This window comes from Varanus komodoensis, unplaced genomic scaffold, assembly GCF_004798865.1.
Source record: "Varanus komodoensis strain SLA01 unplaced genomic scaffold, ASM479886v1 scaffold80, whole genome shotgun sequence".
Taxonomy (NCBI): Eukaryota; Metazoa; Chordata; class Lepidosauria; order Squamata; family Varanidae; genus Varanus; species Varanus komodoensis.
Genome location: NW_025336482.1, coordinates 83,479 through 105,175, shown reverse-complemented (window position 1 = coordinate 105,175; position 21,697 = coordinate 83,479). Strand labels below are relative to the sequence as shown.

The following is a 21,697-nucleotide window of genomic DNA, read 5'->3' as shown; positions in this document are numbered from 1 at the left end:
AAGTCCCCCCACAGCCCCCTCCGAAGGGCCGCGGCCCCCTCCGCCCTCACATGACAGACCCCATCGGGACGATCCCTCCCTCCGCCGCTCCCGCAAAAAGGGCGCCGCCCCAACCAGCCGCCAGCCGCCCGAGAGGCCCCGCCCTACCGCACGGGGCCTCTCCGGGCCGGGCTCACATGCCGGGCGCGATCGCAGGTCGCGCCGCGATCGGGCAGGCCAGCGAGCGGCCGGGCCGCCGCCTGCTTCGCGCCCCGCCTGGCTCGGCTCGGCTCAGCGCCGCTGCGAGCCGCCGCCGCCGCCGCCTCCTCCTGCCATCGGCACACACCGAGCGCCACTTCCGGGTTGGGCGGTGCCACGCGCGCGTCCTGCGTCACGACGCCGTGCGCGCGGGAGGCGGGTTTCCTTGACGACGCGGGCGCCCGAGCTGCCGCTCGCCCCGCCCCCGCGTTTGGATTGGGGGAAAGGCTGCTCCCTTAGCCACGCCCCCGCAAGGCCCCTCCCCCTCTTGCTGTCACTCGGAAGTCTGCGCCGTAGCCATGCCCCAGGCCATGTGCAGAGTGTGTCTTTCTGTAAGCTATAAGGTAGGCATAGGTGGGTCTCCCGAGGCTTCTGGGCTCATGCAGACTGCGTTTACTTTCCCATTCCACACACAGCCAAGGACGATCTGCCTCCTCCAGTGTTTCTGGGCATGTACAGAGTGTGCCTGGTGCTACAAAGTGGAGGAAAACTGACCCCACGGTTTTAAGGCATCCTCACCACTCCCAGCGCTAAATTAGGTTGAACATGGGAAAATGCAGGGTGCTTCGTTTGCCTGAAGTGAAGGACAGGTACAATCTGCCCCCAATATTTCTAGGGATGCGCAGCGTACATGAGCTACAATCCCCCGATCGGGTAGACTTATTCTGCCCTCCCGATGTTTCTGGCTTTGTGCAGTTTATTTCCTTATCAGGTACAGCAGATCAATCAAAATTTCCCCCATTTTAAAATGTGCAAATGCTCAGTTTAACCAAAGCCCGATACTCTTTGTTTACCTGTCAGAGAGTCATGTACTCTCTGTGATAATCTTTGAAGGCTGCCATGAGGCAGACTTCTGCGAGCGACCCACATGACTTACCCCACATGGGGAGTAACCATGCCTGCAAAGCAGGAGTGGAGGAGGCTCCGTTTCTTATCTGTGCCAGGTCATTAAAGATACGTATCTAGAAGCTCCCTTGACCTCATCTGCTAGGATTTATTTCACCTGCGTTTGGGGCTGGGGGAGGAAGCACCCTCTTGTGCGTGTTCATCTCTGATCTTAGTTTAGTATCTCTTTCACACTTAATGCATAACTCGGCTTTTTCATTGTGCAATCTTCAAGAACTTGTTGGGAGCTGTGCTTTCTGTTAAAATGTGCATACAATGTTTAGGGATGTAAGAAATTGTTCCTGGGCTGGAGCAAAAGTTCCATCTCGAACCCTCTTATCTGGAGTTGCGCACTTGGTATGAAGGTGATATTTTTCTTGCAAGAAGCCACTGACTTGGTTTGCAAATAATGCTAAGCCATGAGGTTAGCTTGTTTGAAAACTGTTTTGTATTTGTGTTGGAACACTTCTCATAGTTTAATCACAACCCACATGCAACCCTTGAGTTTGAATTACCTTATCATCCAATTCCAGTGGTACTCAAGGTGGCTTGAGAAACCAACATAAAAATGTAAAATTAAAAGTGCACCGCTGTTAGAAATAAACAACCGACATGTCCCCAGATACTGTAGTACTCTGGACATTAATATTTTATGACAAATGTTAAACAAAGCTGGGATGTCTGTACTGATATTTATTTTTTTGACCCTTGTTGCTGAACCCTACTTCATTGATTTGCTTTTGGTTTAGGGCATTGTACGTTAATGCATTTAGAAATATGCATTTGAAATGACACGTTTTCCTCAAAATCTCTTCTTTTCGTTTTAATAGATAATCCTCTGATCCCTTTAAGAGATCTCTGTTGCAGAAGAGCTGGGGGTGGGAATTAGGGTTTGAAGAGCAGTTGAGGCAGCCTGTAAGGGCTGGCTTTCTGTGGTCAGCTGAGCCAGTGAGGGAATTGAGTGGGCAGGACTGGAAAGGGGGTAATTCTTGGATCCAGGTGAGTGGCTTGCATGGGTCTGCGGGTGGAAGGCAGCAGCTAGAAACGCGGACACCTGGAGAGTGGTCTGACGGTAAGGCTGATTGCAAAGTCCTGCCACCTGTTTGGGGCGGGGCTTCACAAGTCGGCCCCCTCGTTAACTTTTCATCATTTCGTTTTCGTGAACGCGGGGAGAAGAGGTTGACGGTTCAGGCTCTGGGCAGAAAGGCGCTTAGCTCCTTTTGCACGTTGCCACGAGACAGGTTAGTGAGGAAAGGGAAGGCATCCGGAAGGTGGGGACGCTGGATTTTTTATTTTTTAAAATTTTGCTCTCAAGTTAAGTGGAGGATTAATTATTGTAAGGTGTCCTGGGATGTTTTCTTACAGGACGGGGTAAAAATATATTTGAATGAATAAAAAATAAATAAATAAAGCAAGCCAGAGCTGGGAACGCTGCTAAGGGAATGAGCGGGGGCATAATTATTTAAGATGGTCCATTTTGCTGCCCCCTCTCCTTTACCATGAAGCTTGCCTTTCACTCCATCGTGCATCTTCCTTCCTCTTTCATGCAGGGGTGTCTATTTCTCAATCTGTTTATTTGAGTCGCATTGTTGTTTCCAAACTTCAGCGTGCAGACAGAGCCAGATTTGTGTCGGTGCAAGTTTTCCTGTACTGGGTTCCGAACAGCCCAACTGATCTGTGAAAGCTTCTGGCATGATAAATCTACTCGTCTTCAAGTTCTCATGAGTTGCTGCTGTTCTCACACCCACGGGATCGAATTTCTGCCCCACAGTTACCCCTCTAATGTTGTTCCTTCTAATTTAATTTGCTGCTGCTTCTGCTTGTAGCCCTAGTTCTAAAACACCTTTACTTTGAAAATGGCCCCCATGCAGGTCTACTAACGGCATGCAAAAGCATACTTTCCTGCCACAATCCTAAAGATGTTTAATCAGAAACAAACCACCTTGAATTCACAAGGGTCTGGGAAACCTCTCTTTGGATCAGACTGTTAAAATTTGTTTATTTATTGCATTTGTATGCCTCCCCCATACCAAAAAGCACTTTCTGCAGCTCACAGCTGCCGCAATGAAATGTTAAGTTGTGTGTATATCTGTATGTAATCTATTCATGGGATTAAAAGGCAGAACAAAATGTAATTAAGGAAGACTATTACAATGTGGAAGTACTAATCCATACAGCAGACTTCCCCAAACTGGGGACATCTGGAGGTCTGGGACTCCAATGTCCATCCACCTCTGCCACAACAGGGAGTGTCCCTGGATTGGAGGTGCTTGCTGTTGTATTCATAGACACCTGGAGGACCTAGGTTGGGGCTTGCCCTAAAATGTTTGTAAGAAGCAAGTCAGTATTAATTGTCCCCAATGGCCAGAAATTCAGAGCAGGGCAGGTGGACTGGGCTTGAGAATAGGTGGGTTGATTTCATGCATAGCAGGGTTGGAGTTGAACTGGTGACTTTGTGATGGCTAGCCAAGTCTCTTGGCCACTGCTTTTTTGCCTAGCTCTTTGGAACGTGCCAGATTGCTGCTTCTGTTGCTTTGTCTTCAGGAGGGGATTCTCCCATTCAGATTTGCAAACAAGCCTATGCAAGTCTCTAGTCCACAATATGTCCCATGTAGGATATTTACTGGCTTAAACCTTTGTCCAGTTTTTCTTGTCTTGTCGTGGCAGAGGTGTGTCTATGCTTTAATTTCTGCCTTGCTGAGGAAAGGGGTAGTAGACCATGAAGGGTTTGCCAAAGTCCAGCAAGCAAGGTCTTGGTGCCCCCTTTCTCCTATCGGAGTGGGCAGCCTGTTTGCTTCTGGGATGAGGGTTTCCTTGCATGCCACCACTGACTTTGAAGTACATGCACAGGATGAGCAATTCAGACAGCAAGAATCCCTGTGCTGGGTTAATATGCAGGCCAGTCTACTTGGAAAGGTTGCAGGAGTCTCCTCTGAGGCTTGTTATGATTTGGTCATTTGGAGGTTGACTTCCTCTGAATGTGGAGCCTCTATCTTGCAGGCAGACTATGCCCTCCTATGAGAACCTGTTTTAATGGCAGGATAAAATCTAGTTTTTATTCATTCAACCTAGTTAATCATCATTATTGTCATCTTTAATGCGTGACCCACAGAGGTACTAGTTGGTTGGATCTGTATCCTGAGCTGCCCAAGCCTGTTTTCCTGGTGGGGAGCTCCTTGGGGCCAGGGTGTTTAGTTCCTTGCTCACCAGCATTGCTGGCAGCACAAATGGCTTAGAATATGGTCTAAAGCTGTGTTTCCTAACTTAACGCCTGGCTGGGGCATTCTGGGAATGTACAGAGTGCTGCCTTGACCCAGGTCTGATCCAGTGCAGCTCTTCCCATTTTTGCTACTGCCAGCCTGCAATTTCACAATCCTTTCTCGCTAAGTGGTGGAACGAGCTTGCCTGTTTTACTCCTTGAGGGCGGGGGGGGGGCACTCCTGCAAGAGGGGCGGGCTGAATGCAAGTGGCTGCCACTCCTTCACTTTCCAGTTCCTGGGCAGAAGAGACCCCAAACTTTCCATCTACCCTTTTCCATGCAGCACAGCTGATTCGTTATCTCCGGCACCATGGCTTCTGGAGGAGAAGGCACAGATGACCTTGCTCTGTCAGGCACCGGCCTCCTCGATCTGATGTCCCCCGAGCTGGAGAGGACGAGCACCCCCGAGCTGGAGAGGACGAGCACCCCCGAGCTGGAGAGGACGAGCACCCCCAAGCTGGACAGCGGGGAGGAATTTGAGGTCCTACCGGACAGAGACACTGAGGAGGAACAGGATGAGATACCCCCACTGGAGGATGCTCCAGAATGGCTTGATGTGCTGGGTAAAACGCCCGTCTTCCCCATGTGCTCCCGCTCTGCTTTGAGTAGTCCTTGAACTCCCAAGTAACTGGAAGAAGTCCAGCTAATTCAACTCGAGCGCAGCTGCCCTTGGATCTGCCCCTTCTCCCTTCCTTCCTCCCCTGCACATTCCTTCTTTGCAGAGACACCACGCATATTTTGTCTGAGTTCTGTTTTGGCAGGGCTAGAGGGAAAGGGACGATGCCAGATAAAAGAAAACCAGACTGCAGCCCTCATTAAGCCATAGGAAATGCATCCCAAGCTGGGACAGAGGGTGGCAGTGACTGCAAAACTGCAGAGAAGACCCAGGGCTCTGAGAAAAGGGCCAGGACCCAGGAAAAAGGTGGTGGTGGTGGTGGGGGGGTGGCGGCTCTGGAGTAACCCCAGCAAGCCAAGCTGTGACTTGGAGTGAGCTGTCTTTGCACCCTCGCTTCTGCGCTGCAAGCAGATTAGTTTGGTCAGACTGGCAGGATTTCCCGTGCAGAATTTTGTGCAAAGCTCGCCTCTCTGTCTGCAGTATCTTTTCTGAGATGATGTCCAAGCAGGTGGGGCATGACGTGAGCGAAACCGTGTGTTGTTTATTGAAAGCATTTTCCTCCCCTTGGTCCTGGTTCAGGGAGCGGTTTGTTGAAGAAGAAGGTCCTTGTAGAGGGCCTGGGCCAAGACAGCCGACCAGTCAAGGGCCAGGATGTGACCATACGGATGAAGGCTATGTTGGAGGACGGCATAGTGGTGCTGGAAGAACCCAGGCTAACCTTCACACTGGGGGACTGTGACATCATCCAGGTGGGTGTCCACAGCTCAGCAAAATAACCAGTCGCCACCTCCAGCAGCAAAAAGTCTAGCTGTCCCACTCTCCACAGAAAGGATGAGGACTAGAACCTTGCTTTCAGAACCTCATTTTTCAGTTTGCCTGACTTTTAAATGGGAGCGTGCATTGGCTAGGGCAAAGGGATCTGTTTGCTTATGGCTGCATATAGGGAAAGGATATGCCTTCAGGAGAAACCCTTACTCTTTCTCCGTGGTCTCCAGACCCTTCCCTTCTGGAGGCTGCATATACTTGCTTGATGGGATCACTGCATCCAAGGGAGGGGGGCAGGAACACCAATTCCTGCCCCCCTCCCTTATTTTTAACCAGGTGTTCAACCTGCCTGCAAAGGAGATATTTTTGGCCCTTCCACTGTAGATTAAGTAAGATGTCAGTCCTCATGATTCAAAATGACAGGCTCATTTAAACAAGAAGCCACCACACACCAGGTTCACCTGTCTCCTGCCTCAGAGGTCTGCTCAGAGCAATAGCAGCCCTAGGATTTTGGGTGAGAAGGGCCTCGCCGCCAGCCAGTCCTTTTAACTGCTGATGTTGGGGTCTCAACCTGCATCTTTCTGTTTGCAAAGCAGATGTCTGCTACTGAGCTGCACTCCCCTCGTCCGTCTCCTGCCATCCCTCTCGGAGGCTGCCACGCTCCTGCCGCTGAACCCAAGTTGCCGAGTCGTGACACTAAGCAATTTTTAAGGAGGAAAAGAAGCACGTGCTTTAGGCTGTGTGGGATTCGTTTTTGCGAGCAATGCCCATAAAGGGTCGAGCTGCGTTTCTGTAACTAAGGCAGCTGGCAGAAATTTGGTCCCATATTCCTGGGAAATCATTGATACCTTCGCCTGCTTTTCAGGCAGCAAACCACTCTGATTGTTCCTTCATCCTCCTTTGACACCCCAGCCTGACTCCCTAATCCTTAGTCCATCCTTTCTTCTCCAGCACCTTCCCCAAGTAAATCTGTCCTGCATCTTTCTCTCCCCTGCAACAATCTAAGTCGTCTCTTTGTTCTCCCCCCCCACCCCCGTTTTCTCAGGCCCTGGATCTCTGTGTGCAGCTGATGGAGATGGGAGAGAAATCACTTATTGTATCGGAGGCAAAATACTGCTTCGGCTCACAGGGCAGGTACATACGGAACTGGGATTTGGGGTGGGGTGGAGGTCTGTCCGTGGTGGTCAGCTCAGCTGGTCTTGAGTCTGCAAAGCAGGAAGGCAATTGGATGAAGAGCAGCTATGGGTGTTGGGTGCAGCTTGGGGGCTTCTTGGAGAAAGGGCGCTGGACTACTTAACCCTTCTGGCCTGGTCCTCTAGGGCAGCCTTCCCCTCCAGGCAGGTGGAATCACCACTCCCATCATTCCACAACTAACCAGATAGATGGCAGAGGTAGTCCAACGTGTTTGGAAGCCCCAGGCTGGGGCTGCTAGGAAGCATGAATGTTCAGCCATTTTAAACCTGAGGAACAAATTCCATTTCAGGAATTTGGGCCACTTTGCAGCACTGGGTGATGGCAGGGGCAAAGGCAAAAGGGGTGGACACAACAACCCTGTGGAGTAGGCCAGGCTTAGAGTCAAGCACTGGCCCAAAGTCACCCAGTGAGCTTTATATATATTCTGATTTATACCCTGCCCTTTTCCTACAAAGGGCGCAAGGCAGCTTACATCATTCTCCTCCTCCATCTTCTCCCCACAACAACAACCCTGTGAGGTAGGTTGGGCTGAGAGGCTGTGACTGGCCCAAAGTCACCCAGTGGGTTCCATGGCCGAGTGGGGACTAGAACCCAGATCGTCTGAGTCCCAGTCCCATGCTCTAACCACTATACCACACTGGCTGTCATAATCAGCTTTATGGCTGATTAGGTCCTACAAGTATTTATTTATGTATTAAAAGCTTTTATAGGCCATCCACTACAAGCATCTTGGGATGGCTTACACGGAAAACAAAAATAAAAGGAATTCGGATCTCCTGAGCCTTACATTCTCACTGGTATCCCATATTGGCTTCCATTACACTATAGTTCCTCATTTAGGAGCTGTCATGGCACCATGGTGCAGATTAACCAGGTATGAAGCAAGCAGCACTCATCTCTGGCTTGTTAAAATACGGTTCAAAAGACTATGTTTGTAGTTATTTAATTTCTGCGCCACCTAGTGCTTTCTGTCTGTCAGCACTCCCTGAAGATACCTGGTTAACGTGGCTGGAAACTGGTCACTGGGCTGGAATGATGGTTTTTCTGACCTGGATGGGCCCATTCCCAGGCTCTTTGGCATAAGATGTTTTCTGTTTTTCTTTGTGCAGGTATCCCAACATCCCCCCTAACACTCCCCTAACTCTTGAGGTCGAGCTGTTGGCAGCACAGCAAGGTCCGATTTGGGAAATCCTTAACGGTGAAGAGAGAGTAGAGCTGGCGAACCGGAAGAGGGAATATGGCAATGGACACTACCAGCGGGCCGATTATATGCTGGCAGTCAACTCCTATGATATTGCCCTCAGGATTATCAATTCCGGTTGTAAAGGTTTGAGGACTAGCAGCTTGATTTCCTCTTCAAACAAACAAATCAAAAAAGCAATAAAAAATCAGCAGCACTTACACTTCTATAGGGCTTTTTACTCATATGTGGCGTGGTAGAAATACGTCACAGATGTATTTAAAACAAGAATGAGGCACTTTTGAAACCTGCCTTGGAGAGAGGGCTTTTGATTCATTTACTTCTTGGGTGGGGGGTGGGGGGTGTATTGGCTGGGGAATGGGATTCATTTGCAAGAAGGAAGCAAGGGAAGGTGCGTGTATATGAACAGGCATATATACAGAGATGGGGCTCCCTCGACTTCCCTTTATGGGCAGGAATTTTGGAGGAGTGCTCTAAGCACACTCGTAGAATGGCTTCCATGGGTGGTGGGGGGGGGCTGCCCACTTTCAAAGTGGTGGACATGTCTGGTCACAAGCCCCCATTTCGGCGAGGCTAAAAGAAAAGCAGCCTGCCTCAGATCCTAAGGTAAAGGTGGGCTCTGAACTGCCAAACACAGAAACCCAAATACTGATGATGCCAGGGGAGCCCTGTCATTCTGCAGCTCTCCAGCCTCCCTTCTGGGTGGTTTTTAATTAGAACAACGGACAGACCTCTTCAGAAATATCGCAATCAGGAAGGGTGCAGGAACATGGGGACCAAGGCAGGGGTGGAGGTAAAGGGGGTGGCTACCTGGAGGAGGGCCTTCTCCGTGGTGGCCCCCAGACTCTGGAATGCACTCCCCAGAAAGCTTCGCCTGGCGCCGACTTTATATTCCTTTCAGCACCAGGTAAAAACCTTTTAATTTACCCACTGTTTTGAAGATTAAGGAATTTTAATTGGCTTTAATATCTACAGTCACACTTGGCTTTCTGTTGGTGGTTCTATTGATCATGTACTGCTTCGCCTGTTTAGTGTTCTAATTTTTGTAAGCCTTCCTGGGACGATTTTCATATAGGACGAGGTAGGAATCTGTTAAATAACAGTCGCCGTTTCCTCCTGCAGTGGATTTCAGCCCCGACGAGGAAGAGGATCTCCTGGAGGTGAAGCTGAAATGCCTGAACAACTTGGCTGCGGCTCAGCTGAAACTGAACCATCATGAAGCTGCCATGCATTCCTGCAATCAGGTGCTGAGGCTGGAGCCGGAGAACATCAAGGCCCTGTTCCGTAAGGGAAAGGTATGGAGCATTTGGGGAAGGCAGGCCAAAGGACAGGAAACACAGAAACAGAGCGAGTCAGAAGGGGTCTCCCGGGCCATCTAGTCTGACCCCCGGCACCAGCCGGCTCTGCTCATGACATGCCCAAGGGAGAGGCCCCACAGCCCAGCTGGAAGGGGTTCCCCACCTCAGGTTATTCCTGATCTGGAGCTCTCCACCCTTCCCACCCCTCTGCAATTTTAGGTCCTGGCCCTGCAAGGCGAATACGGAGAATCCATTCGCATCCTGAAAAACGCTTTGACTCTGGAGCCTTGGAATAGGGTAAGCTTCGAACTCAGAGCTTCAGCAGCCCCTGAACTGGCCACGCTGGGAGTTAGTTCCAAGCAGCATCCCTCCTGCCTGTTTGCAGCTTCCAGGAAGGCTAGAATCCTCCTGCCGCCTCCTGCTTTTAGCAAGAGGATTTATGCCTTAGCTGTGCATGGGGGATCAGCTTGCTTTGTCAGCCAACAAGTGGAGGAATGAGAGAGATTAGGATAACCGGCAGTGTGAGAATGTCGGTGGAGACTTGCTGCATCTCCTGTTCTCTGTCAGAGCCAAAGAGGTTATCTTGCTCCTCTCCCGCAAGCAAAGGGCAAAAGCAACATCCCCCTTCTTTCCCTAGTTGGCTGGTTCTCGGGGTAGACTGCACCTGAACAAAGAGGCTCTCCACTGCTGAGCTACTGTGTTGAACCCCTCTTTCCCTCTGGTCTCCCCGCAGACCATCCAGACGGAGCTGTCAAGGATGGTGAGGAAGTATGCGGAACAAAAGAGCGTGGAGTCGGAGATGTACCGCAAGATGCTGGGGAATACCGAGGATGAAAGTGTGGCTCTCGTCAAGTATGAGCCAAAACCCTCAAGGGTAGGTGGCCGGGACGAAGGGTCCAGTGGGTGGGGGACCGAGAGGAAGGAGGGGAGTGGCTCTTACAGGGTAGCATTTGCACCTCTGCAAACCAAGGCCTGACCAGCACCTTTAGCGCATGGTTGCAGAGATGCCCCTCAAGCAGAAACCCCTCAAGGCAGTCTGAGTCTGCCTGGTTTAAGCCTTGGGGTGGTGAGCATCAGACGGTCCCATGCACAGTCCTGGGCACTGCACCCGGGAGAGGATATTTTAGGTCCCCTGACGGTGCAGACAAGAAGTGCCGAAGCAGAGCTGCAGCAATGCCCCCTTGAAGCAAAGGAGTAATCGAAATCAGGGTGGGGAACGATCGGCCCCACCTGATGTCTTTACGTCCCGCCTTCTAGCTCTTGGCAACGAAGCGTATGTTTGAAAACGGTTGTCCTGATGGTTCCCCTTTTCTTCTCCCCAGTCCATTCCGTGGAAGTGGCTGTTCGGGGCCACCGTCATGGCGCTGGGAGGAGTGGCCCTGTCGGTGGTCATCGCAGCCAGGAACTAGCCTTGCAACCGCAAGGACCCCATCCCAAATGGCCTTCTTCCCCCCCTCCCCTCCCCTCCCCTCTCTTCACTTGGTTCTATTGATCAGTGGGCAACTTTGGACTTTGGTTTGTTTTGCGAGGATGGGGGGGGAGTGGGGGAATGCTTCTCTTTTCCCCACTGGAGGATCTGCCGACTTCCCCAGCTGGACACGGAACGCCATACCGGATCTTTCTCCTGACTTTGACTTCACGGGTTGGTTCCCAGGATTGGGAAGGACCCAGAAGAGTGAGGATGCTTTTCCAGGAAAGCTAGGAACCGCGACACACAATCTCTTCTCTCTCCTGTCTGGGAGGGGTGGGCGCATCCATTTTTCTCCCATTACTTTCTTGGTCCTTCCTTCTACCTCGGGTCTATCAGGGTAGGGGTCTGGCAGTATTTTTTGGCCAGGATTTGAAGACAAGGAGCTTGTGACTTTGAACTGGAGCGGAGGTGTGTAAGACTAAGACTGCAGGAGACCAAACCTTCTAGCCTGCTGACAAGAAGCATGTTTTGAGATGGTTTGCGAGCGCCTCCTAGGTACAAGCCATTCTTCAAGCTGGTCTGTGTTAGATGTTTTGGATTCTGGCTCCCATCCGCCCCACCCAGCATGGCCAGTATTTGGGGGTGGGGGCGGAGCTGTCGTCTGAAACATTTGGAGAGGGTGACTGGTATGGCATTTCTTAGGCAGCCTCCAAGCGGGGACCCCTTGGAAGGGCTGACGGGGTTTGTGGACCTAGGCCCCATTTTGATATGTGCAAAGCACTTGAGCGACAGGGTGAGGTGAGTGGAGTTAACTCTCCTCCTGTTGCCGAATATGGGGGTCCTGCCGGCCCCCACCCCCTTGGATTCCTCCTCCCCTCGATTTTCCCTCTGCCTCATTTCAGTTGTCAACCAGTTCACCTTCACCAGGATTCTGGTTTTTTTTCTTTCTTTACCCAGCAAAGTGTCTCTTTTGTGGTTGACGCTGTTGAATTTATTCTTTGAACAATTCAATAAATTGAATCACTGCATTGCTTTGCAAGTGGTGTGTCCCTTTATTCCTGGCGCGATCTGCAGAGGTGGGGAGAGGGAGGGAGGTGACTTTCTGGGGCCTGCTTTGAAATTGGTTGTTTGTTTTAAAAAAATAGTGGAGGGCAGAGAAGGCTGGGGGACGGCAGCCTGCCGTGGTCACCCCTGGAGGGTGCCCTCATCAAACCGTTCTCCAGCCTTAATGCATTTGAACATCCTCTCCTACAGTTAAGTTGCTGTTTGAGCTTTAAAGCAAAAATAGGATAAATTTTCCTTTGGTCCTGCTCCTTGTCTTTCACCCCGTCCTCCCTGGAACAAAGCTGCCAAGAGCTTCTTCAAAGGAAAAGTCATTCTATGGCTTTCGCAAAGGACAGCATACAAATGTCTTAAGTAAAATCAAATCTGACCCGTCAGGGCAAGAAATCCAGATTTTCTCCTGTACTTTCCTTATGGGTATCTGTTGAATGTGATGCCCCAGCAGGACTTCAAACTAAAGGCTCCTTGCTCCAAACCTGCCACCACAGCTATCCTGTGGTGTTTAGTCCAAGGTGCTGGTGTTTAGCTGCTAAAATAACCCATTTTTGCAGGTCGGTTAAACAGCTCCTGCCTCCCCTGTCTTGAAGTTCATAGGCCTGGAAGCCCTTCAGCAGAGCTGTACCAACAAAGAGGGTGTCTTTCTACTCCGTAGCACCAAAACTCAGACACTGCTCATGCCTACTGAGTTGTCTGCACCCTGGAGTCCTCCACACTTAAAGTATCTTAATGTTTGGCCTTGCAGTCAAAAGTGCAGAAATATCTTCAGCTGGTAGGGGCAGATGCAGATAACTAAGCACATGCAGCATAAATTGGAAGCCAGGGCTTGCTCAAAGGTGTTTTTGTATTTGGCCAAGTTCTTCCAGCTGGGCAAAGGCAGGGCTGTTGCAAGCAAACAGGAACACGTATCCTACTCAATGTCTTTGTGCATCGAATGCATGAGGGTTCCTAAGACTTAGCACTGAATTCCTAATCCCCCGTCCCACATCAGGTATTCAAAGGTAGTTGTCTGACCCATTGCAGCCCCATGGACAACATTCCTCCAGGTCTTCCTGTCCTCCACCATCATTCAGACTACCCTTTATTTGTAATTGATGTAATTATTGGTAATTAGCAGTGGCTTCCCCTATCCATGAATCTGTCTTAACGGTTTTGCTACAGGACAATCACTGGGAGTTGTGAGGAAAATTTGGATAAATCCTGGCAGAAAAACGTTGCTTAAATGCGCCTTTGTGTTATAAAATCAAACTTACACCTCTTTCTCAAAAGCACCAGCTTTCCAAGCCAGGTCACGGTTTAGTGTTGCTGTTGCCTTAAGAAGGTGTTCTTAGCTGGACTGGGAAGCCACGCATACTTGTGTTCTCATCAGCTGTAGAAAAACTGAAATAATGCTGTTATAATGTTAGTTTCTGAATGGGCCCACCGAAGCAGAGGCAAGCTCTGCTGAGTTTAAGTTGCCAAACCAGGCTTCCTAAATGCTTCCTCCCTCAGACACATTTGCGTGTGTGAACAGACGGACCCGGCTGACCTGAATGATCAAGAATTTACTAGACTGACTCATCAATACAGCAATCAGTCATGCTTCCCAGACTGTTGTTACCAGTATTTCTGATGGGTTTAGAACATTATGTCACTGCAGATTGTCAGAATCCCGGAATCTCAATTTGAGAAGAGGGAATAAAACTCGGGTTCATGGGAAAGACCAAGCATCCATACCATCTGAGGCTTTATTGTTTTACCCCAAGTTTCCCGCGGTACACTCACGAGAATGCAGGCTGCACTACCGGGCAGGCAGGGATGAACTCTGCTGCAAAGCTTCAATACCACTACAGGGCATTTCTAGGTACACAGGTACAGGGCGATTGCTGACAGAATGCAGAGATTACAATAAGATTCTGAGGTCATCACACACAGAACAGATAAAGGAATGTCAGTCAATCACACTGTAACAGTGAGATTAAAATATTTCTAATTGCCTGTATTGACACTTTAGTTGAGCAACTTGACTCCATCTCCAGGTCTGCTCAGACATGCAAATTCAAGCTACTAGAAACTATTCAGGATAAGCGCAGACCCTTATCTCGACTCTAAACTTTCTGCTTGATAAGGGCACATGAAGTCCTCTGGGTTATCAAAAGATTATTGTAAACTGAATTCCAACAATGACTATTTACAATGTATATTTGGGCTAAAATGGCTTGTCTACTGTAGCCTACAGCTAAAGGTGAGAGAAAGGAGCGGGGGAATGCCATTTTAGACAGTGACTGCTTGGTTTTGAGAAGGAAGGCAGGATTTGATCCCACAAGGCTAAGGTACACAGGAGTAATGCTTTTCAGACAAGATTCATCCAAATTTTCCCAACAGATGATACTAAAACTGGAGCAGTGGCCACAACTGAGGAGCAGGTACTCTGGATCCAGAAGGATCCGGACAGACTATGGAAGAGGGTGGGGGACAACAGGATGGTGTTCAATGTGGATAAGTGCAAGGTCTTGCACTTGGGACATGGGAATGGGTGTTGTAAGAACAGGTTAGGGGACAAGTGGCTGGAGAGCAGCGCTTGTGAGAGGGACCTCGGGGTGCTGGTTGACTGCAGGCTGAACATGAGCCAGCAGTGGGATGCGGTGGCCAAGAGGGCGAACGCCACCCTTGGTTGCATAGCCAGAAGTGTGGTGTCTAGACTGAGAATGGTATTACTACCACTCTATACGACTCTGGTGCGCCCGCAACTGGAGTATTGTGCTCAGTTCTGGACCCCTCATTACAGGAAGGATATAGCCAGGTTAGAGTCAGAGCAGCGAAGGGCCACAAGGTTGGTGGCCGGTTTGCAGGGGAAGCTGTACGAGGTGAGACTGAGGGAACTGGGCCTCTTCAGCCTGGAGGAGAGGAGACTCAGAGGGGATTTGTTGGTGACAAACAGGTGTGTGAGGGGGTGTCACACGGAGGTGGGGAGAGACCTGTTCTCCCCTGCAGAGGAAGGCAGGACGCTCTCCAGCGGAGCCAAGCTCAGGGAACCCAGGTTCCATTTGGATGCCAGGAAGCACTTCCTGACAGTCAGGACCCCGAGGGTGTGGAATGGGCTTCCCCGGGAGGTGGTGAGGCCCCATTGGCGAGGGTGTTCAAGGACAGGCTGGACATGCACATGGTGGGCATGTCGTGAGTGGAGCCAGCTGGAGCCAGGGGTCAGACTAGATGGCCCGGGAGACCCCTTCTGACTTGCTCTGTTTCTGTGATTCTATATTTCATGCCCAAAGACGTCAGGATGTTCTTGTACCAACATTATCAGGAAACTTAACACCCTGTACTGGTGTATTATTATTATTATTATTATATTTCTATGCCGCCCCTTGCCGAAGCCTCGGGGTGGCTTACAACACAATAAAATACATTGAAATACAATAGAACATAATAAATTACCACTAAATACAAAAATACAAAAAAAAAACAAAACAAAAAACAAAAAAAATACAAATGTATGTGACTAGCAGGTTATAAAATGTTCTGTACATGTACTGAAACCTCGCAGTTGAGTTTACCCCTGTCTGGTAATGCATTATCATTAGTTGACTGCAGGAATTCTGGGGCACCAGTCAATAAAGCAGCAGAGGTTCAAATGTTTGATCTTTCCCATAAACCCAAGTTTTTATTTTCTCCTCACAAATGGAAAGCCGAGATTCTGTCAGGGTGACCTCCCACCACATCACTGTCAGCTGAAGGTACTTGACTGTGGTAGGCTGCAGGGACAAGTTTGCTACTGAAAAGCTGCGCGCTCTGCCTTACCTGCTGCCCTTACTGAGCCTCCGAGGCAGCAAATCCCCTGGCTTTTCACCTTAAAAACACTTCAATTTTTAATTCCAAATTCAGCAAGAGAAGGAAAAAAATCCAGTACACCGTATGTTTGCTTCTTTGTTTTAATAACTGCTAATGTTTTACATGAAACAAACACATCAACTTTTGAGCTGGCAATTTGACATTAGCAATCCCTCAACTGTTTCCACAATTCTGTCTCATACTTTAGCCTTCCCTTTGTTGAGCATAGTAAAATGCACACACACACACACACCCTCCCTTCCTGCCCAGCATATGTCTTAGGTTTTGTTTTGCCCTAAAGCGTTTCAGCCGGAGAAAAATTCAGCAGGCAAAAAATCCAACCACACTGGGGAAATAGGAAGACGATTTATTGCACGGAAGGAATACCGACAAGGCCAGCTGTTAAGTAGGGCTCTGGTAGGTGCACGGGCTGAGTGAGAGGCACTCTGCATAGGCGCAGGGACCACGTGGCACCCCATGGGGCACCCCAGGTGTTGGCTGGACGATGGCCGTGTTGCCGGGCTTCAGGGGTCCTTTGGCTTGTCCCCCAGCTCTTTCTGCTCCCCGCTGGGTGTCTCCTGTGCAGCTGGCTTCACATCAATGGGGATGGCCTTTCCGGTGGTTGATGCGGAGGCCAGGCGCAGGGCCTCAACGCACAGCTGCCCGTCGGGGGCTAAGGAGCAGGTCACGCTGTGGAGGTCAACCTCGGGTGGGAGCAGTGTCTCCCGGTACAGCTCCTGGTGCTCCCGCCAGTGGCCGCTCTCCTCGCTCCTGCTCTCCCTTTGGCGCTTGGCGGTCACCGTCACCCTTCTGCCGTCCAGCTTCACCTCCATCTCCTCGGGTGCGAAGCCGGCCACATCCACGGAGAAGCGGTACTTCCCATCCGGCTGGCCCCGGCTGGCCACCTGGGCATCGCTCGCGTCGCACGCTTCGGCCCGGCCCTCGCGCTCCCAGGACACGAGTGGCGAGGCCTGGAAGAAGGCCCGGCTGATCTTCTCCATCTCTTGGAACTGCTTCTCCATGTCGCTCACCACCCGGCCCATGAGGCTGTGGGCAGGCGGCCACAGGACCCGGCAGGCCGGCTGTGCATCGCTGAGCCAGAGGGGGCCGAGTCCAGCCAGGGGCCACCGACGCAGCGGCAGCATCTGCAGCAGCAGGCGGGAGTAGCTCGCCATCGCGGTGCAGTCGGGCAGAGCGATCTTCCTCGGTGCGGCTTGGCTCGGTGCTTTCTGGCCGGCCCTCGGAGACGCGGCTGCTTTTATAACTCCCGTGGCCTGCCTTGCCCTGCCCACAAACAGAGCTGAGGGGACGGGCTTGGCTGGCGTTCAGAAATGACGCAAGGGCTTGAAAGAGCTTTCCAAACAAGCCTGGAAGGAAGGAGAGCCTTCCAGAGAGAGCTGGAGCCGGTTCCCAGCAAAAGGGGCCAGCGGGCTTGCCTGCCAGCCAGCCAGCCCTGACCCCCCACAAAACAAGGTTGCCCCCGAAGTGCTTTTACAAGCCGAGAAGAGCCCCTTCCCCGGTTCCTCCGGAAAGCAGCTTCCCCGAGCAACGTGTTTGCTAGCAGCCCCTGAAAAATCTCGTCTGCTTGCCACGGTGGGCCTAGCCGCCGGGGGTCCCTGCACCCTGTTCAGCCTGAAGATAACGCTGCATATTATTGCCAGAAGCCCACCAAGTGGACCCTGCCTTTGATCACACGGCTTTTCACCATGCCCGAGTCCCCACTTGCGTGTGTTATTCTGCTCTGTGCACAGCAGGGTGACTTCGAGCCGTCCAGAATTTTTGATCCACAGCCCCTCACACCTCGGCTTCAGCGATGCTGGCAAGTGTGGATGGGAGTTGTAGTTCCAAGAACCAGCCCTGCTGACCTCGAAGTAAGCTTCAGGGAGGAAGGAGCGTGGCTGCTTGGATAGTGGATCAGCAGAGGGCCACCCAGACCTCGCTCCGTTGCTCGGTCCTCTGACCACTGAACCATCTTTCCCTAATCCGGTGTCCTGCGCCTGCGTTGAGGCTACAGTTCTGAGCTAGGGCTGGCAGGGGGATGCTGGGAGTTGTAGTCCACCATGCCTAGTGGGCACCCAGTGGGAAAAGGCAGTACCACACTGCATTCCCAAGTGTGGCTTTGGCACATGGTGCGTTAAACACACTGTGCAAAAATCAAGCTGTGTACCATGGGGGGGGGGACACAGTCCCCCAAGACACTCATGTTGCTGGAGCGGTTTGGGGGTGGGGGGGTAAAGCATAACTTCATTGCCTGCCCATATGGCTAGTATCTCTCAATCCCACCTGGGTTCCCTCTGGATGTTTTGGACTACAACTCCCAGCATCCCTGGCCCATGCTTGCTGTGGATGATAGGGACTGAAGCTTAAAACACCTGGGGGAGCATCCAGGTGGGAAGGTTCGAGTGCTAGACTGGGACTTTGGAAATCCACGTTCTGCTCCCCACTTGGCCCTGATGCTCATGGGTGACTGTGGGACAGCGTCGGAGACTCAACCTGGCCTTCCTCACAGGGTTGTTGTGACAATAAACTGGAGAGGCAAATTATGCAAACTGCCTTAGATTTCTTGTCAGAATGGATAAATAAGGACACTCAAACTTTAATCCTAAGCCCTGAAAGGACAGGGAGCACAAAAATATTTGCTTCACAGATATACAGATTTCTTTTTTATTTAGTCACAAAGTCGTGCCTGACCCATCGCGACCCCATGGACAACACTCCTCCAGGCCGTCCTGTCCTCCACCATCCCCTGGAGTCCACCTAAGCCCAGACTCACCGCCTCCAGTGTCCCCATCCAGCCCCCTCATCCTCTGCCGTCCCCTTCTTCTTTGGCCTTCAATCCTTCCCAGCACCAGGGTCTTCTCCAGGGAGTCCTTCCTTCTCATTAGGGGGCCAAAGTATTTGAATTTATAAGTCAGGATGCACATTTAGATGTAAGTACTGAGTTTAATTTAGATAGAAATGTAAAACATTTGCCCCACTGGGGAGGATCCACTGACCAGGTAAGCTGCGTCTGGCTCAGTATTTTGCCGCTTGTCCAGGGTCTGGTACCTATTCTGGGGCAAATACAAGCTCCACCCTGCTTTTTTACTATCAGTTGCATCATTTAATCCTAGGTCAAATTCCATTTTGAAGAAACATCCCAAGACTATGCAGAGTCCAAAGCACAAAGGCCGCCACCAAGAATACAAGCATATTTCACCTTCAGATTCTCCTGCCAGTAGCTAAGTCTTATTTATTTATTTAGGATATTTCTAGGCTGTCCATCACTTTCGTCTCTGGATGGCTTCCAATAAAATCTATAAATACAGAGTGCATATCCCAAACAATAATAAATTAGATATCCCATGAAAGAAATATAAAATCAATTATTAAAATAAGTTATACAGATAAAAATAATTATAATAATAATTAAAATCTATTAGCATTAAAATATTGGTTGAATAAAAAGGCCTTGACCTGGCACCGAAAAGCATATAGTGACGGCACCAGGCGGACCTCTCTGGGGAGCGCATTCCATAGCCGGGGCGCCACCACAGAGAAGGCCTCCTCCGGGTACTCTGTCTCCTCATCTCCTTCAAGGAGGGTTCCTGGAGGAGGGCCTCTGCTGCAGATCTTAGGGGGAGGGAGGGCCCCCTATAAGGAAAGAAGATGTTCCTTTAGGTATCCCAGTCCCAAGCCAGTTAGGGCATTATAGGTCCAAACCAGCACCTTGAATTGGGCCTGGACTTCAACTGGAAGCCAGAGGAGCTGGTAGAAGACCAGCGTTATATGAGAATAATGGCTGGTCCCCGACAGCATCCTGGCTGCTCTGTTTTGGACCAATGGAAGTATCCGGACCGTCTTGAAGGAAAGCCCCACATAGAGCGCGTTACAATAGTCCAAGCTGTAGGTTACCAGAGCATGTATACCATTGCTAGGCAGTGCTCATCCAGGTAAGGATGCAGTTAGTGGATCAGTCGAAGCTGTAGGACAGCACTCCTTGCCACCACCTCCACCTGGGCATCCAGGGACAGCTCTGGGTCCAGGAGCACTTCTCAACTGTGCACCCTGTCCTTCAGAGGGAGCCTTAGTCTTAGCTCTCCAAGGTAGCCCCAGTTTGTTTAGAATGGAGGGGACAGGATTAAAGGGCTGGAAGTCAGCAAGAGGCCCCTGAAAAAGGGATTGTAGTGTTGGCAAAACTGCAGAAAAGAGCAACTCAATGGATCAAGGAGCTGCAGCAGCTTCCCTATTAGGAAAAGTTACAGCTGAGATTGTTTTGCTTGGAAAAAATGGGGGAGCCATGAAAGAGGCACACAAAATTATGACAGGGATGGGGACGGTGACAAGGGAAACCTTTTTCTTCCTCTCTCATAGCAGTAGAGTAGAGCAGTAGAGTCTCTCACCAATCATGGGGTCATCCCATGATTGGTGAGAGACTCAAGGCAGATCAAAGGAAGTCCTTCACACAGCAGGAACTGTGGAACTCACGGCCACAAGATGGTGTGTTGGCCACCTATTTGGAGAGCTTTGAAAAGAGCCTGGACAAAGTGGTGGAGGAGAAGGCCATCGGGGTATTGCCCTTAGGAAATCCTAAAACAGTGGATTGAGACCCCAGTTAAACCAGATTTGGCCCACAGACCTGAAATTCTACACCCCCACTTAAATTTGGTGCCCGCAACCTATGCTCAACGGATGAACTTATAAATAAACAGAACTATTGCTAAATGTTAAGGAACCTCCAGCAACCTCCTTCCAAAGGCAACCAAACTCAAGTGGGTACTGGGCTTGCCACACGTGTAACTATGACTTTTTTCTCCTTTTTGCTGGCCAAGGCGAAAGAAAAGGGCCAGGAGTAACACGTCCACTTTAAAATTGTCTGCTTCCTACCTCTTTGCAGCCTCAGCCCTTCCCTTCCACAACCTTGACCATGGAACTTCTTACATCTGTGTTGCATCATTCCCACATCTGGGCCTGCTTCTAAGTGCCAAGACACAGGCACACTCGGCTGTTTCTCTCGCAGGCCCCAACCCGCCACCCAGTGGTAGAGCTGGCAAAGATCCGTGAAGAACTTTGCAGAAAAGCAGGTCGGATGGCTAAGTGGAAATGTGAATTCCTCTTTCCTTTATTCTGTTAGATTCTTTCTTTTCTTCTCTGTGTCACCCCTTCGCCAAAGTTCTTTAGGAGGTGTTCAAAGCAAAGTCTTAAAACCATAAAGAAAAACTAGGTTGGAAACCATAATGTGCTTGGAGAAGGATGAAAGAGAAAAAAAAACCCAGAGCAAAAGAAAAAGGTCTAAAGTGCACAAAGGGCACAAGCCGAAGGGTTGCCAGCGGGGCCTTTGCGGGGAGAGGGGTTCTTCATAGCCCCAGCGCTAGGGTTCACTCTGACGGAAGAGCCCCTGTCCTTTGCAGTCAGTGCAGAAAGAACTGCCCTAGAAAGGGGGAAAGGACGCGGGAAGAGGCTGGGGCTGGCTATCTATGCAGCTGCCCCATCCTGGCCACACATCTTTCCCTCCTGCTTCCCTGGCAGGTGTGATTAGGTGTCATGAGTTAAGATGTGGTGGTAAGGTAACCAGCAGTGCTTTTCTTGTAAAAAAAGAAAAAGTGCCAGAACTCACGTCTTGGGGTCACACTTTTACACTGAAAAAGATTTGCAATTCACCAACTTTTTCTGAAATAAAGAACTTATTTACCTTTTGCATGTAGCCAGTCACTCTACACACACACAAACATAATGGTCGCTGCTGGCAGTAAACACTCAGTGCACGACCACACGACCGGTCCCAAGCCGAGCAGCGTCCCGAGCCGAGCAGCGCCCTCACAAGCAGCGCTGACACACCAGCAGCCCACAGGCACTATGTTAATGATTTCTGCCGCCGACCTGCTACGCCCAACAGGGCGATTCACAATCACTTGGAAAAATCCGTCAAAAAAGGTGCCAGAATGCCATTCTGGTGTGTTCTATGACAAAAAAATCCCTGGTA

At 50.5% G+C, this 21,697-nt stretch overlaps 3 protein-coding genes across 5 annotated transcripts in view; 1 reads left to right on the top strand and 2 right to left on the bottom strand.

The window, feature by feature from the left end:
• The window catches only part of KXD1 (KxDL motif containing 1), a 7,998-nt gene extending 7,725 nt beyond the window's left edge, over window positions 1–273 (bottom strand). The window contains exon 1 of one of the 2 annotated variants that reach the window (XM_044456003.1): window positions 148–273. The gene's annotated coding sequence lies outside the window, so the exon portion shown is untranslated. The remainder of the gene's footprint in view (window positions 1–147) is intronic. The other variant, XM_044456002.1, reaches the window with a different exon arrangement.
• Window positions 274–520: 247 nt separating this feature from the next.
• Window positions 521–11,886, top strand: FKBP8 (FKBP prolyl isomerase 8). 2 transcript variants are annotated; one of them, XM_044456029.1, is made up of 9 exons: window positions 521–581; window positions 4,665–4,944; window positions 5,577–5,746; window positions 6,808–6,896; window positions 8,066–8,283; window positions 9,280–9,452; window positions 9,675–9,752; window positions 10,189–10,329; window positions 10,778–11,886. In XM_044456029.1, exons 2-9 carry the CDS (start codon window positions 4,692–4,694, stop codon window positions 10,862–10,864), a joined length of 1,209 nt encoding a protein of 402 aa, XP_044311964.1. In that variant the 5' UTR covers window positions 521–581; window positions 4,665–4,691; the 3' UTR covers window positions 10,865–11,886. The 2 variants fall into 2 exon arrangements, with proteins under 2 accessions (XP_044311964.1, XP_044311963.1); XM_044456028.1 differs by lacking the exon at window positions 521–581 and adding an exon at window positions 2,167–2,194.
• Window positions 11,887–15,822: 3,936 nt separating this feature from the next.
• LOC123036594 (heat shock protein 30C-like) lies at window positions 15,823–16,963 on the bottom strand. The gene has a single exon (XM_044455933.1). It carries the CDS (start codon window positions 16,908–16,910, stop codon window positions 16,260–16,262), a length of 651 nt encoding a protein of 216 aa, XP_044311868.1. The 5' UTR covers window positions 16,911–16,963; the 3' UTR covers window positions 15,823–16,259.
• Between the last annotated feature and the right edge of the window lie 4,734 nt (window positions 16,964–21,697).

Bases quoted from the DNA above. Each gene is read 5' to 3' on its own strand.
- FKBP8 (XM_044456029.1), top strand. From the start codon at position 4,692: ATGGCTTCTGGAGGAGAAGGCACAGATGACCTTGCTCTGTCAGGCACC. The intron at 8,284-9,279 runs GTTTGAGGACTA...TTCCTCCTGCAG, and splicing joins TATCAATTCCGGTTGTAAAG to TGGATTTCAGCCCCGACGAG. The intron at 10,330-10,777 runs GTAGGTGGCCGG...TCTTCTCCCCAG, and splicing joins ATGAGCCAAAACCCTCAAGG to TCCATTCCGTGGAAGTGGCT.
- LOC123036594 (XM_044455933.1), bottom strand. From the start codon at position 16,910: ATGGCGAGCTACTCCCGCCTGCTGCTGCAGATGCTGCCGCTGCGTCGG.